At 35.3% G+C, this 16,718-nt stretch overlaps 1 protein-coding gene across 1 annotated transcript in view; it reads right to left on the bottom strand.

Annotated features, from left to right (window-relative positions):
- CFAP54 (cilia and flagella associated protein 54) overlaps positions 1 to 16,718 on the bottom strand; it is a 102,311-nt gene that overhangs the window by 66,856 nt on the left and 18,737 nt on the right. The window contains exons 12-21 of the mRNA XM_054279681.1: positions 16,426 to 16,511; positions 14,392 to 14,526; positions 13,243 to 13,390; positions 11,434 to 11,489; positions 10,353 to 10,481; positions 8,712 to 8,859; positions 7,838 to 7,915; positions 7,635 to 7,756; positions 4,204 to 4,377; positions 1,815 to 1,907 (exon numbers count right to left, since the gene is read on the bottom strand). Coding sequence (XP_054135656.1) covers positions 1,815 to 1,907; positions 4,204 to 4,377; positions 7,635 to 7,756; positions 7,838 to 7,915; positions 8,712 to 8,859; positions 10,353 to 10,481; positions 11,434 to 11,489; positions 13,243 to 13,390; positions 14,392 to 14,526; positions 16,426 to 16,511 — 1,169 coding nt within the window. The remainder of the gene's footprint in view (positions 1 to 1,814; positions 1,908 to 4,203; positions 4,378 to 7,634; positions 7,757 to 7,837; positions 7,916 to 8,711; positions 8,860 to 10,352; positions 10,482 to 11,433; positions 11,490 to 13,242; positions 13,391 to 14,391; positions 14,527 to 16,425; positions 16,512 to 16,718) is intronic.

Raw genomic sequence — 16,718 nt, 5'->3', positions numbered from 1 at the left:
TCAAGGCTCACTCCAAAGAGGATTTTCCACCTCCCTCTCTCTGACCAAGGTGACTTACACAAGGAAGATTTAAAGACTTCAAGGGTCTTGAAACCAGAAACAAGTGCCAGAGATGAAATGATAATATGAGAACTGAGATCATCATAACACAGTATCAACACAACACTCTTTTTCAAACAGTCTGTCCTACATAAGGACACCTCTGAACAACAGAAATCCCTTCAGGATGCTGGGGCTGAATCCTCAACCAGCAAACCAGAAATAAGTGAACAACAGTCTGCAACATCCCTTTGCGATAAGCTGACAGGTCATTCTATCCTCAGGAACTCTAAACTTTTTTATTGAAGTCAGCAGATAGAGACTTTGTCTGCAGATCAGCATTTTGCAAAAGCATATCCTAAAGCAAACAGAAGTTCCATTGCAGAAGTGTATGGTTAACCTTAGGTCTGTGTGACCCCAGTGCCTGTCAGAGCTAAGATGGTCAGTGGCTTGGATGGACTGCAGCAAATTCACAGAAAAAACAGCTGGCAGCAGGGTGAGTGTCACCTGTCAAACACTTAATTCACCTGATAGGGGATGGAATATTGAAACTAACTTGCAAAACGTCACAGGAAGCTTGGTTTTGTGGATTTCATGACAGAATATCAGGAATAACATCAAAGCCTCTACTGCCAGCACCTACACACACCTACTCTTCTGATACACTTTCCTTTAAGGAGAGGAGCCAGGGGAACTAAGGGCACAGATTCCCTCTCCATCACCAAACACAAGTCTATCAGTTCTAGTATGGAGCTTGTTTACAAAGCCAGGAAAGCCTGAAACATCAGGCACAAGATGTTGATATCATTCTTCTGTCACAAAGCACAGGGCAATTCTTCTGCCCTGCAAAGAAAAGAACTCTTAATAAAGATTTCCAGATACAAAAATGATCACTGAGGTGGTCGATGAAGTGTTAGACTACAGAAGCTGAAGAGGACATGTTGAAGCTTTCTTGCTCCTTTATTTAATTACAAAATGCACAATGTTTGGATGGTTCATTGTTGTCATAAATGAGGACAATGCAATAGCAGGGATGAGTGAATGAAAACCAGAACTTTCTCAGGCTGTGCAGAAACACCACAATGTGATACAATGGAAAAAAAACCTACCTAAAAATGCAAAACCAAACCAACCAACAAACAAAGAAAAAAATCCAAAAAAGTAAAGGTCAAATTGTAATGAACAAATAATGTAGAAGTACCAAGACAGTCAACATGATCAGTCATAAGTAATTAAAGATGTGTGGGATGATTCACCACACCACATGTTCACAGAATGAAAGGGAAAGAGCATGAACCTAGAAATAAACTGTGTCTGAACGTGAAGCTTATTGAAAAAGTTATATTACCATGCTGCCAGCATTAAGTAAGGCAATGTCTTGTTTAGAAGAAATAGCTGATAGAAGTTACACAATTAAGAAGAATGAATTTTTATCTGTTTAGAATTTCTTTTTTTGAGTTCCTGGAAAGAGTAGTGTCTGGAGCACACTCTAAAAATACTTCATATACTTCCTTTTACTTTTACATTTCTTAGATATCACCCAAATAAATAGTTTAAACAAGGTACAGATTTGCTTAAATCTTGAAGCTTTTGAGTAATTTATTTTCTTATTCAAAAAAGATTCCTGGAAGATTTTTGGTGTAAAGATAGAAAAGTTTGTCAAAGGCTTAACCAGTTACATGACTTTTAAAAATGTGTCAGATAGAAAGATTTAGAGAGTTGGATTTTTTAACAGGAAGAGAGAATCAACTAAACAAGTTTTACCTCTGTCTTACCTGTTCTCCTGAATTCTGAAGTTTATTACTATTTAACCTTACTTTCATATTACTTCCTCCTGCTACACAGCCCAAAATACAGTACCATGAAACCTTTGAAGAAAATGAGAACAAAATTAATTGATGCACAGTATTATTTCCAATTTTTACCTAATGTAGAATGTACAAATTTTGTGAAAACAGTCTCTGCAAAAAAACTTGGCTTAGTTATAAAAAAGTATAGTCTAACTGCACTAAAAATATCAATTAATTTATTTAGCTGGAAAACTAGATATACTACTAGTGGCAATAAAAACAGATGATTCTCCAGTATCCTAACCCTACCTTGAGTTACCCTCTTCCTCAAAGCTATCCCAAAGCACAGACTCTACAGGTCACAGATTTAAAGTCACCTAGATCCATTATTCATCCTTGATCCATTATTATCCCTGCAATGGTATTCTTCTAAAGTTGGCAATGGGTTCCAATTTAGCAAACTACTTGAGGACAGATCCTTAAAATCAGGCAAAAGAGATGCAGGTATGACATCCTTCTTTTGTGTCAGTTGCAGAGCTCAGCTTCCTGTCAGCAACCCTGCTGAGGCTGCACTTGACCTCACTGCCAGTCATCAGTGAAGGTACTGAAGAGCATCCATCCCAAGAGTGAGCTCTGAGGGACCTCACTCAGCACCATCCTCTGCCTGGACATGGAGCCATGGACTACAACTCTGGCTGTGTCCATCCAGCCAATTCCTTATCCACTGAATGATGATTCACCCATCAAATCCATGTCCCTTCTGTCTGGAGATCAGCCATGTCATGTGGGACTGTACCGAAGGCCTGACAGAAGTCTACATGATGACATTTGTTGGTGTTTCCCTATTGACTGTTTTTCACAAGGTGTTATTGAAATGGAAGAGACTATTTTCAGCAAATGAGCCTTAAGATCTGAAAATCTCACAGGTATTTTGACTCCTAGTACAGGAACTATGTATGTCGAATTAAATCTGAGGCACACATTTATCCTAAGAAACTAATTAAATATTAAGCATTCAGTTAATAACTTCTACATTAAAAAAAGACCTTTCCTGTCTGCTCAACAACTCTGTGTTAGCTTTAGAAAAAAAATGTCTTCTAGACTATCGTGGCTCAAATTATAAGAATAATAATCACACTTCGCCATCTAGTGGCCCAAGATGCTGCATTCACCCTCCTGTATCAAACAAAATTACTTTGGAACACATCCTAAAACAAATGAGCTATCAAACTTTTAAGTTTGGGTTTTTTTAAATTTTATTTTAGATTCAGTAAGGACAGAAATGGTAAACTTTTCCTGATTCAAACTGTTTGAAATTTACTGATTAAACTGCAATAAAACAGCAGGTTATGAAAAAACTGTTCACAGAAATATTCTTACCACTATTAGTAAGATTTGAACTTCTACTGGGCATATACACATGATTATTTTAAAGAAGCTTGCAAAATCACTATGAAAATTTCTCACTCAAGAAAACTGCAGCTAGTAAATTTTTCATACTTCAGCCTGTTTGAATCCCTTCTGGACAAGGGAAGGAGAGAGAATAAGGTGATTTAGAGTAGTCAGGAGGGATTTACTAAAGGCAAATCAGGGCTGACCACCATGACTGGCCCCTGTGATAAAATTACTTGATTAGCAAAGGAAGGGAGAGAAGTAGATGCCATTTGCTTTTCACACTAGTGCATGGTAGGAGAAGGAAAAACAAAAGATCTAACTTGAAGCAAGGGAGACTCCAACTGTACATAAGAAAAAGTTTTCTATGGACATGTTGCCCTTTTGGAACACACTTTCCAGAGAAGCTGTCTCCATTCTTGGAAGTTTTGAGAACTGACGGCATAAAGCTCTGAGCAAAGTGGTTTAGTTTCAAAGCCAACCCTCTTTTGAGCAGAAGGCTGAACAAGAAACCTCTCCTAATATCCCCTATGATCCACATAGACCTGTGACACTACATGTTCAACAGAAAGTGGATTATTTCCAGCTGAACTGAGTCACTTCAACACTTCATTAACAGAGATTTTTGCATCACATGATGCAACAGTCTTGTCTCTCTTCAGAGGGTAACTAGGAGTATGTCAACCCCTAAGCAAGAAAATTTGCTTTTGATAAGTGGAATAAGTAAGTATTAGACAACAGAAGCACCAAGGGACATAATGCATGAGATTAAGAAAGTGTCATGCAAATGTGAAGATCAAAACAGTGAGTCACAGAGGAAAACTGACTCACAGAGGGAAAAAAAAGGGATACTTAATTAAGTCAGAATAACATAATCCTCTCAGGAACAAAGAAAAATGTGTTGGTATAGCACTGTTGAAACAACTTTTTCTCTTGTGTATGATTTAGCTATTTCTTATGCAGTCATCATGAAAAACGTTACCTGAATATCTGAATCAAATGGAGCTGGTTTAAATGTCATGGAGCAATGTGATCTGGAAAGTAACAGAGGAGGAGGAGGAGTCCCGCTTTTTTTCCTGCTGCTCATAGCTTCTTTGAGACTGCGATACAATGCACTTTGTTCAGCTTCAACTTGCTCAATTAAAGTTAGTGCTTCCTATGATTGAAATGGAACAAATGGAAAACTATTAAAATATAACAGACAGATTTAAATTTTATATATTGTTTTTAAATTGTCATAGAAAATTTCACTGCTATGTAGTAAACTTGCAGTAGCTTCTCATATTATCCTACATCCTAAATGAGGATGAATGGTACTTTGTGTAAGCTTATATACACAGATTAATTTCATAATTAAAGAATGCTATGAAAGAAGCATATCCAATTTTGGAAGAACCTATAGGGAATAAGTTAGTGATCACATATAATGTTGATAAACAATTATTACCAGCCAGTGGTTAAGTCTAACAAGAAACAAAAAAGATATCAACTCCTATTTAGGAGCTGGAAACCTAATCTGTGGAATTTTTAGAGGAGCTGTAGAAGCAGTTGGACTGAATTTTTTTACATCAGAAACAGAGGGAAAAAATAAAGTCTACGAATAAAGAAAAAGGAACGTGGGTCCAGAAAAAGTAGGGCTAAACCATTTTTCCCTTGGTTAACTGTAGACAGCTGAAAGCTGACTGACAGTCAGGTGTCAAAGATGTGGGGACATTCTGAACACAATGATTATGTGGCCATTTGGTTGGAGATCAAGGCTACACTTTTTTCTTACTTGACTGAATAAAAAATTGTTAGGTTTCTTCACCTTGATGTCACTGCCAGTTCAAGAGAAACTTAACTTGGCAATCTAATATTAAGAACTTAGTACTTCTGCATCTTTACTTGTGGCAGCTGTTCAGTGCATATCAAAGCCAAAAAGGCCAACTCACAGAGATAAACAAGGATTACATTTTGTGTAGAGACAAGAAATGACATATTCCTACAACTAGAAATTTTATTTGACACCTTTTAGTACCCTACACTGGACCAAGTACTTAGGCTGAGCTGAGTCTGAAAGATAAAATGAAAAAAAATTCCAAGGTATTGGTAATTCAGTGACAATCCTATAATCTTGCACTTTAACAGTTCCTTGTTTCTGTCCTCATACATTTAGAAGACTACACCAAAGTGGGTCACATCACAGACTGAGTAAGCGTGGAATCTCATGTCCAAAAATTCTGAAAATATTTCAGGTTTATGGTGAAATGAGTGAAACAGGGAACTAAGATTTAATAGAGCCTTTTGCACAGCTAATAATTTTCACAGCCCTACCACTCCACCTCATTCTCTCACCCTTTAGATTAGGGTTGCATCCACCCTAGTGAGACACTACAGGAAAGATCTAAGATAAAGAACAAGATACAGAGTAACTCTTCCCATCACACAGGATTCACACAACCATTCAGCTTTTGCAATCAGCAGTTTGAACCTTCATCGCTTCTTTAAAAACTATACTTCTCCATGGTAAGCAGCCCTATGACACATTTTTTAATTAAAAGTATCATGGACTCATTCTAGTCTGAAGATATATCTCTGATTAGTGCAAGGGTGAAAATGCTCCCAGCTTGAATAAAGATGGATGTTGTGACTGAGAGTGGTACTGCATGACCTGTACTTCAGTAATTGTAGAACTTGGAAGATAACAAATGTGGCAGTGTTGCAAGATGAGCAAGAATAATCCTGCGGTTAAGGAAGCCAAATGTCACCATAGAAACCTCAAATGCTTGACCTGTGATCAAAGACATTTTATCCCTGACTCTGTCACAGACTTGCACCATGATATTAACTTAATCACATAAATTCAATACTCCAACTGGCCAATGAGAACTACCAGTGTATCCAATTCTGTAAAAACCTGGATGTCCAACTAGATATATAGGACAGGAAAAAATAATTAAACAGCTGTGAAATAAATAATTAAAATGCCAAGCAGCTCATTAAGCAGTTTGATGCAATTGAGTAAACACATATGACTCAGAAGCTTCCATATCTACTCAGTTGTTTACTGCATGAGAAATGATTATTTGTATGCTTCTCAAAATAAAATAAACTGCTTCCTATTTTGCTGCACAACAAAAACAGATTTGTAGCATATTGTGCTGATTACAGGAGAAAAGACCAGAAGATGCAATTCTATATAAAAGTCTACAATTCAAAAAAAGCAGAAGCTTGAAAATAAAAGTATGGATTTGCTGCTTATTACGTGTTCACCATCCACCTCAAGCAGGAAAATTATTGAACATTAATTAAATATTTCATCATAAAACAAATATCAGAAGAGATCATGCTAAGTTTGTCCTGACAAAATGAATTCTGATCTTTTCTGCCAATTGTATGCAGATATATTATATTTTTTTATCTACATCTTTCTTGGTGAAAAGTGCACAGAAGCAAAAGGTAGTGAAGGTCAGTGTAAGAGCTTGGTAAATGTTTGTTTGGGATAATCAGATACTTCTCGGGAAATGCTTGTAAATCTTCACTGGTCACTTCAGTTACAATTTGCATACCATATCATAACATCTGACATAATTTTCATAAATAAAATATATTTTACAAATATACGAGGGATATTTTTAATGTATGCATTTTCTGATCCAGTTTTTGCATTCTTCTGATGTAATAAATACATGTATTACTTATCATGCTTCCAAATTTGTGGCACTAAAAAGAAAAACAACTTCTAGTAACCTTGCTTAAAATACTCTCATATAGTGAAAATTGCAGGTTCTGATATCCGTTTTACAGATATTCTTTTACAGGCTATAAAGAAATTTCAATGGTAATTTTCATGGACAGATGTTGGCACAAATGTCAACAGAAATACTCTCATTGATTTCAAGAGAGTGAAATGAACCCAGGAAGACTCTGCTTTTAGCTCCAATAGATTCCAAAATCCCAATATCTAGACTGTTTTTTTAGAAAGAATAAAATAAAGTCCATGTCATCATCATCAGCTAAAGTATTCCAAGACTTGGAAATCTGGGAAAAAGAACAATGTCAAAGGTTACAGTAAGGAAACTTGAATGACATTTTGGCAACATCTAGGTTTGTAACTGCAAAGTCCAGGAGATACAGTACAGAAGAAAAGATCTTATCTACTCTCAGGTTTCCTGGAATTTGCATGTATGCACAAAATTTGGGGATGTGCTCTTTTCTTCTTTTAAGGTCACTTTATTCTTTGAAACTCCTCAGGAAAAAGACTGACAATAGATGTTAAAAACACATGATGACTCTCAAGTTCCTTCAATTTTTCTTGTTTTTATAAGAAGTAGTATTATGAAGTAGTATTTCATGTTCTGTGTCTTACTTACACAGAACATTAAAAACTATGCTAATGGTAAAGAAGTTCTATCATAACGTTTTTCTTATTACCTCCAGTAGCTGCCTTTGGGAAGTAGTAGTTAAGTCTTCAGGGAACTTCTGTGCAGCCTTTTGCATCAAAAAGATTGCTCTGGATAGCTTATTCCTTTTAATTTTTTTCATTATAAGTTCCTCTAGAAAACAGATATTTTAAGACATTTATAAAACTGTGGCAGTAATTTATTATACTTCTAAAATCTTAAGTAATGTCTTACCTGATAAATATTGGAAATCTTCAATATTCTTGTCCTGAGATTTACTAGACTTAGGAATTCTGTGAACAACTTGAGCACCTGTGTGGGAAGGAAATACTGAGTTATTTTGATAGTGCTATTGCAAAAAAATTGAGGGAGATGTTAATATGGAGTCTTATAGCAATACTCTACTCCATCTCACATTCTTTTTTTTTGTTCAGGTAGAATTTCTTGTACATATCATGCCACTAAAAATATTCCACCCTCCTGCCTAACATCTTTAGTAGTTATATTAGCACCACAGAAAAATAGAGGTTTTGTTTGATCATAGGGAGCAGGGCACATTGTAGCTCTGCAGTTTCAAACTAATACTAGTTTTTAATTTAAAAAAACCAAAACAACACTAAGAATGAAAGAACAAACTGAGTTTTTTTCAGAAGCCATTTGGTAAGAGTGGAGTATCTGCTGACATACAGAGACAACTTCACAGGAGTAGAAGTTCAAATTACAAAGAGAATTGAATAAAATATTCAAGTCATTCTCTAGAGAGAAAATTAGCATGACAGAAAAAAAATCTGCAGAACATTTTTCTTTACGGGCATTGTAAAAGTTAATATTATAACTAAAATACAACAACCTACCGTCTAGGAATGCAATCTATTAGTTGCAGCAAAGTTTAACTCCCATTGGTTGAGTAGAAGTTGCAGACTAGTATAATGCAAATCTAAATTCTGCAAATTGATTACATTATTTCTGTCTATATGTAGCATACAAACTGCCCAACATCAGCTCCTCGCTAGAAAGCAGATATTCCTTTATTTTTCAGTACTACAGAATATATTAGCAAAATATTCTAATCAAGTTATGAAGATTACTTAACTTTACTGAAGCTTACCTTGTGTAATTTTAAGAAGTTTCACAGCTACTCGATGTTGGGCCTGAATGAGCTCCAAGTGCAAATCTGCCACAAAACCATTATCTGTTCCTGTTTTATCATCACCACATCCCAAAACAGAACTCAAATTCTGATCATTTGAGTCCACCTAATAAATAGGAAGTAGCAATTAAGCAATTACAAACTTCCACTACTTAGCTTACTAAATTTTTCCTCATACTGATATTATTTCAATAAACTGTGTTCAATAAAGAACACAGAAATTTGTCATATCTGTGTAATATGCAGTCAATCAAGAAAGCATGGAAAGGAGAGTGACTCTAGAGAGAGAGAGAGCACAGAAAACAGACAAAGAGAACTAGACAAAATCTGAGAAGCAGTAGAAAACTGGATCAATAATAAAGACAAAACTGTAAAACCTTGAGGAGGAATAGAATTTAAGTGAATAGTGCAGGAGGCAGTCTCACCCCTGAGAAGTTGCAGCTGTACTAATCCCCAAAGGTTAGGAACAGGCCTGCCTTTAATAGGCCACAGCTGTGTCCAATAAGAGGAGTGCTACAAAGGGGTGGGTTAGCTGGGTGAGGAGAGAGTTGGAGCTTGTTGTCTCTACTGAGGAGTCAGTACTGTAAGGAGATGACCATGAGAAATCACTGACAAGGTATGGGACTTTTCCAATAACATGACAGCAAAAGCTATCTTTTACTGTGTTACTAATGCAGAGAACAAATACCATATTGATATTGAATGAAAATATTTAGAAAATCTGAACTCACATCAAGAACAAAAATTGATTTTAATAATAAACAGTTGCAAGCAATAAATATGAAAAGAATTTCTGTTCTTATTAAGCAATCAATTTATTATCATTATTTCAAAAGAAAATGTTAAAGAAAGCCTAAAGGAGTTCATAGTTTATTATTGAAAGAGAAAAGTGCCCTTGCAACTTGTGCTGGCTTTGACTTAGGCAGAATTAAGTTTTCTTTATAGTAGCTGGTATGGAGCAGTGGTTAGGATTTGTGCTGGAAATAGTGTTGATAGCATCAGGGATGTCCTCATTACTGATGAGCAGTGCTCACCCAGCATCAAGGCTGTGACAGCACTGCTTCTCACACCACCCCACCAGAGAGGAGGCTGAGGAGGCACAACCAGAGCAGGTGATCCCACTGACCAAAGGGATGTTCCAGCCCCTACAGCACCACAGGCAGTACGTGAACCTCAGGGAAGGAGGATGGGGTGGAAGTTTGAGTGATAGCATTTGTCTTCCCAGGCACCCAAGCTCCAGGTGATGGGGACTGGCTGAACTCCTGGAGCTGGCTGAACTCCTGCCTGCCTGTGGGAAGTGGTGAATTAATTCCTTGTTTTGCTTTCTCCATTAAACTGGCCTTATCTCAACCCATGAGTTTTCTGGCTTTTACTTTTTCCCCAGGGCACTGTGAGGGGCTCAGCTGCCAGCTGGGGTTAAACCACAACACTAATACACAGATGTATTTTTTTCTATTCTCTTCTTACAGGGGCCAGGAAGATGAGGTACATTTGATAGTGCTAAGATTTCTACATATGAAGAAAATATGAGGTTTGTGCCATCAAAATACAATATATTACTGATAGATTTTGTGCAGTGTAGCTTTCTGTGAACTTTACCTTTGTACAGCAGCTGTCAAATACTGACTTTCCATCTGGTAAAATGGTCATTAACCGAGATGTGTTCATGTCATTAATTGCTTTTTCAAGAACTTCATAAGCGATCTGTAATTGTTCTGTAGGCATTTTCTGAAATGAAAACCCATATAAACACATTTCCTTAGATAACATTAAAAGTTATAATATAGATGACAAAAGTAATGTGTTTTTCTTTTCAGCTGTTGAAGTTTGAAACTGTCAGACAATCTTTACACAGGTACTCTCTCCCCATACCTTCATATACTAATATTAATATTTTAAATTTCAAGTGGGACTGATTTACCTTCAGCTCAAAAAAAAAAAAATTATGCAGAATTAGCTTATAGCGGCATGAAACTGAACTTAACAAATTAAATTGAAATAATAGCATTTGCAGTTTTTCAGTAGTCCATTCAACACTACTAAGAAAACAGTTTTTTAAAGAAACACTACCTTCAAGTAGACTATCACTGAACTAAACCCAGTCCATGCGTGTAAGTATTAAGACATATGACTGACAACACTCCTGAATCTTCAGGCTAGCACATGTAATTTGTCCTTAATACGCTTTAGTGAGTCATTTGATTGGAAAATTCTACAAAGTGCTGAACAAAGCAAGGACGCTCAGGATGTTTCATCTATTCCACATGATCCTTACAAAAAGAAGGAAGCAAAAACACAACCCAAAATATTTTCCTAAATTAGGCAATGACTAAAATTTCTACTATCTTAATAAAATCTGCCATTAAACCATTTAAGGCTGGTACTACAGACTGGCATAAAAAAGGTATGCAGTGGAAATCATTATGCTCGTGCTGTAAAAAAACCTTTCAAATACAATCCCTTCCAAAAAAAAAGGATTGATAAAAAAGACTCAGGGAAAATTTTCTGATTTCATTTAATTTGAAAAAATATCTTTGCTTTTTTTCCCTCTGCAGTACTAGGATCGCATTAAGTATTTCATCTTTATAAAACTAATAGAAAATCATATGAGAAGCTTCAGGCAAAAGTATTCTTATTCTATTCAAAATCTATGTATCAATGAAGATAAATTGGACATTACCATCAGTATTTCAGGCATATCACAGGTCTCATCTTGTGAAAGAGAAGTACTTCCTCCTTTTTTATAGGAAGAAAAGCATAAGTGAAAATCAAATCAAATCAAAGCATAAGTGAAAATTTTAGTACCATTTGATCAGATCTACTTCTAATATCAGAGTCTGGCAATAATTCTGTTCTTCAGTACTTGAATATGAGAGGTAATAATATTGTTTCTTGAGGAGCTTTCCAGGGCTTAGACACACAGCAATGTATGTACACTAATACAGGATATTATTAGCTAATAATGTTGTATTTTAAAGGCACCATATGTTTCATAGCCACATCATATCCAAGCTAATGAAACTAGGATTCATTCTGTAGCTCCTCCTATTTTTGTAGCATTCATATCAATTCTCCGTTTTGAAATCAATTCAAACCTATTATTATCTAATTCACACTTAATTTCACTTATAGAATGATTTTTAAGAGTACTAGGTCATATTATTATGATAAGTATTATTTCATTTTATTATTTCTTGAAGCAGTATTATCAGCTTTTAAAAGTTTGCTTTGATTGTTTAAATTACTTTCACTTATGAAGAAGGCATCCAAACTTATGTTTCCTTCTTCAAAATAAGAGAAAACAATTTTTTGGTTTTTGATTAAACCCTCTAATTTCGTTTCTTTGCTGAAATAATTTTTGTGTGTGTTTTCAGAGGAACAACCTTCTAGTCACTCCTTGTGCCACTTTTGTGCTTGTTTTTGCTTGTTCACTGTCTCTTCCTCATAAGAAAAGAAAATTTGTATTAACTCAGTATTCAGTCAGTGAAGAGTTTCTTTTCTACACAAGCATGTGCTTGACTGTCAGCCTGTTTTGACCAATGGCTCCTATCTAGTCAGCTTTTTTTCCTCCAAAAAGACATATTTAAACTGAATGAAAAAGAAGGGATGCTACAATGAGGTTCTCATTTTGTCTTCATGAGAACCTTATAATTTTCATAGCACCACTAAAACCAATACTTTATCTTAATAACAAATAGTAGTTTCCCAAGATTTTATTTCCCAAAGCGCAAAGTTATTATAATTTTATTATAATTTTTTTGTTTCTAGATATGGTCTACTAAGATCCTTAACATTTACTCTCTAATTACTGTAAGACATTTATGAGAGTTATGATTCGTATTCCAAAATACACAACAGAGAGCTTTTAAAGTATGTCTAAACATTGATATTTTACAGCATTAGTCAGGTTTTGGAAGGAAATTTGCTTGATGTGATTGTGATAGCATATCCCAATAATATCAGCCAAATCCAACTTCAAAAACAATTAAATTACTATATAAAAATCAAGAATATGTAGAGAAGAAAACCCAACTGATGATCCAATAAATGCAAAAGCTTCAGTATGACCTCAATATTTTCCTCATTTGTTTGGCCTGCAACTAATCAACCAGCATTTGAAGGCTCCAAATGAGCCCCAGCATGTACTGCCTTTTGCCTTGCCCATGTTCAGAGAAAAGACAGCTACTCTGAAGGGGCAAAGAGACATGTAGATGACCTCTGAGGAGAGTGAGTTATAAGAGATGTAATTCAAAACAGGGTTATTTCAGTAGAACTGGAAATGTAAGGAAAGAAATCAAGCATCCTTGGAAAAACAGGTTTCATTAGCTCCAATAATGGGTGAAATTATGTGCTAAAAACGCTGTTCTTTTACTCTCAACAATCTCTTTACAATATTTTAATATGTATGTTAGTCAGTTTTCATCTCAGAAAAGTTCCAATCTTTAAAGTCATTCTTGAAAGAAAACTCATTTTTTCTTGAAAACTTTACCTTGTTTGTCCTTAGATTCACTTGTAGAATCAGCTACATTTTCCAGTATTGCAGCTAGACATAAAGTTACCTCTGCAAACATTACATTAGTGTCTGCTATGTTGCTCTTCTCAATTATTTCATTCATTATCCAGAGTATATGAACCCACTAAAAATGAGGAAATGGGGGGAAAAAAAGAATCAAGACAGAGATAAATCACATTTTTGGATGACCTTTATGTATTACAGAGGTAGACAGGTTTTTGCACTCAAAATTGTCTAAAAATATTCACAAGCATGCAGACAACTCCTTTTCTGGATCTGGCTTCTTTTTTTTAAATGTCACTAGACTAAGATGCTGCATTTATACTGCTCCATAGCCCCTGTTCCTTCAGGCTTTGTTATTTTAGAACATTATTATTCCTGCCATTCCTTTTGGAAAGTTTTATGAATGTTCTACAGCCATAACTTTTATACCTTGCTCTAGTGCAGTAAGCCTTCCAGAAGATGTGATTACATGCATCTCATTTATCTCCATATCTTCCCACTTAATCTCAGAATAAAAGAGACCCAAACACTACTGCTGTACATACACAGGAAAATAACCTTCTGGAGAGCCTCCAAACAATTTCGCAATATAGGGTCAGAAAATTAACTCCTCCAGAAACTGCTTGGTTAGCACCAACTGGCAGCCCAGAGAGCCCATTTCACCAGGAGCCTCTCACCCACAGGACAAATTCATTGTAAGTCTGTGACTCTGTCCCATGGGCTGAAGACTATTCTACTATTGACTCCCATCTCCCTTGTCTTAGGTTGTAAGGTTTTTGCCTCTTTGTTTAACTGATCTAGGCAACTTTCTTGAAATACATTGATATTTTCTGCCAAATTCTTCTTCTTACATCCTGCCCAAATGTTTTCACAAATTTAGCTTCTTAGCACTGTGGCCCACTGGCAGACAGCAGGTTACTGCAAGAAGACCAGGAGAATATTTTGGTACTGGCATATGTGAGCACAGTGTGTTCAAAGCGTATACGTAATTCATATTTTTAAGAAGATTTATCTGCACTTTACCATAAGAAAAGGTACTTAGACTGGATGCCACTATTTCACTGCCTTGACTATAGCAGACTGCATTCACATTAAGAGAAATACAATACAATGAAGGAGTACTTGGTAAGCTTGGTGTTTGTGCATATATTCTAAGCAGTGACTTCCACTCTTTTGGATTTGCTGAAGTTCTGTTTTACACTTCTGCCACAAACACATTACTACATCAACAAGTATTTCTTTTCCAGGATGGACATTCTGGAAAGAAAAAACAATATAATTGTGGCGATGGGTAGGCATATAAATACACAAATAACACAGTACATAAACAGTCTCAGCGTTTTTCAGCAGTAAATAAAATATATCAGTTTCTTATCAGAGATGACAACATTTTGAAAGCTTTAAAAATAATTTCTGGTAGATCACCCAAGCTTTTTTTCTCACAACAATGTAAAGTAGGTTTAGAGGTTTGGGGAGGTTTTTTTGTTTTCTTTTTTTTTATTGACAAGTTTCTTAAAAGTAATACAGACATGGAAATCAGTGAGATGAAGATTACATGAGAGAGCAAATTAACTGTAATGCTGAAATTAATAGATTCTGGAGAAACTTCATTTTTATTAAATACTTAAATACTTGTGGAAGAAAATCTAAATTAATAGTTTCATTTTGCTTGACAGAGTACTTCCATGGGCTATTGGTGCATTTGAGATGATAAAGCAGTGAAAAACAACTAGAAAAAAATTTGGACTGAAATATCTAACAAGTGAGAGAAATGTTAAAACCTATCTGCATCTTACAAAGAGAATAACTAACAAATTCATAACTCTAGTCAGTTAACCTCCTAATTAACACATCTTAAAAGGCAATAGAGCCCATTATGTGTTAAACACATTCTGAACAGTAAGGATCAGTACACATCTTTATCACCAGCTACAGCAGAGTTGAACTAGTATTTCAGGTGCAGTAAAACCTGATATATCCACACTACTTATATTCCCATATATGTCTGAGCATAAGATTTATGGGATATTGAAACTGGGAGGAGAAAAAAATGGAAAAAATATAAATCAAAATTATTTTTGCTACTGGTTGGGTGGCAGCAAGCTGCTAGATTGCCTCAGCTATATATCATGTAACTTCACCACCAGTGAATGCTCTGTTAATCAGGGGTGAATTTGTTTTTCTTCTCTGGAGAGATCAAGAAGATTTGCAGGAACGGGCAGAAGAATCAGTAGAATTTAAATCCAGGTGACTACCTCCATACAGAGGTCACAATTAAAACTGACAAATCATGCTATCTAAAGGTATCTGTGGGGTACCTCACAGGCAAGATACTTTCAGTAAATATACTACACCAAAGCTAAAAATGTGTGTGCTCCAGTTACATTCAAATTGTGGCAATATTCTAATTGTATCTAAAATAAATTTTGCAGTTAAGATATATGCTATGTTATCAGAACAGTTTTTTTCTAAGGAAAAATTGTAATTAGCCTTTTGGATCACAAACTATTTTAATGTAAGTGCTAGTAGTGGTGACATTGCACTATAATTTCTTCCCCTCTCAGTAGAAGATTAATGGGAAATCTCAGTTTGAGCAAGTAAAAGTGGTTACTCAGGGAATAAATAATCCGATACATAATGGGATTATTTCTACAGCGGAGACTTCAGCACAGAGTCCCTCTCATTGGTTTTGTTGTTGCTGCTGCTTGTTTCATTTTTTTGCAGTGAGGTTTTACTTTAAATTGAAGACAGCACTGTTAAAAAGGCATTATCATTCCTTAGGGTAGCTGCCCCCATTTCTATAAGTATTGCAGAAGTGTTTTTCCACAGCTGAGCATATTTGCCCACCTAAAGCTAACATACATAAATAAATTGCATCTCTACTTGATCAGCTGAAACATGGAATGAGTCCTATGGTCTTCCAAATAGATTTAATATCTAATAAGCTATTTTAAAGTAACTAATTACAAAGCATTTTTAAAAAATGAAACCTTTTTTTTAAATCACAAACTGATCACATTCATAAGTACATTCTTTTACTTTTTATATTCATGAATTTTGTTAGTCATGCAATTGATTCCTTTGATCTTCAGTTATAGGCATTCATCACAGATTAAGTGATACATTGAGAAGAAATGTCTCAAATCCTGTTATTACCTGCTCAAATGTGGAGACATAGGAAAACGTTGTTTTTGCCAAAATCATAAGATCACGAAAAGGATCTCCAGGCTTTAAGGATTCCTCTACATTCAGCATTTATAAAAAAAAGGTGGGGAAAGAAAAGGCAAGACATTATATCTAATTTAAAACCTAAGTTTGAAAATATCTGAGTCAACTGATTTACTAATATAAGCCAGCAGATAACATGGTCTAAGAAACAGTAAATTCAGAGGGGGACAGATAATTCCAAGTTTATTCACTTCTATGAAAAGTGAGCATTTCCATTTCTA

Source organism: Melozone crissalis, unplaced genomic scaffold (assembly GCF_028551555.1).
Source record: "Melozone crissalis strain CALT ecotype California unplaced genomic scaffold, PUWL_Pcris_2 ptg000004l_1, whole genome shotgun sequence".
NCBI classification, from domain to species: Eukaryota; Metazoa; Chordata; class Aves; order Passeriformes; family Passerellidae; genus Melozone; species Melozone crissalis.
Note: the sequence above shows the minus strand (reverse complement) of the source record. Positions and strands in the feature narration are given on the sequence as shown.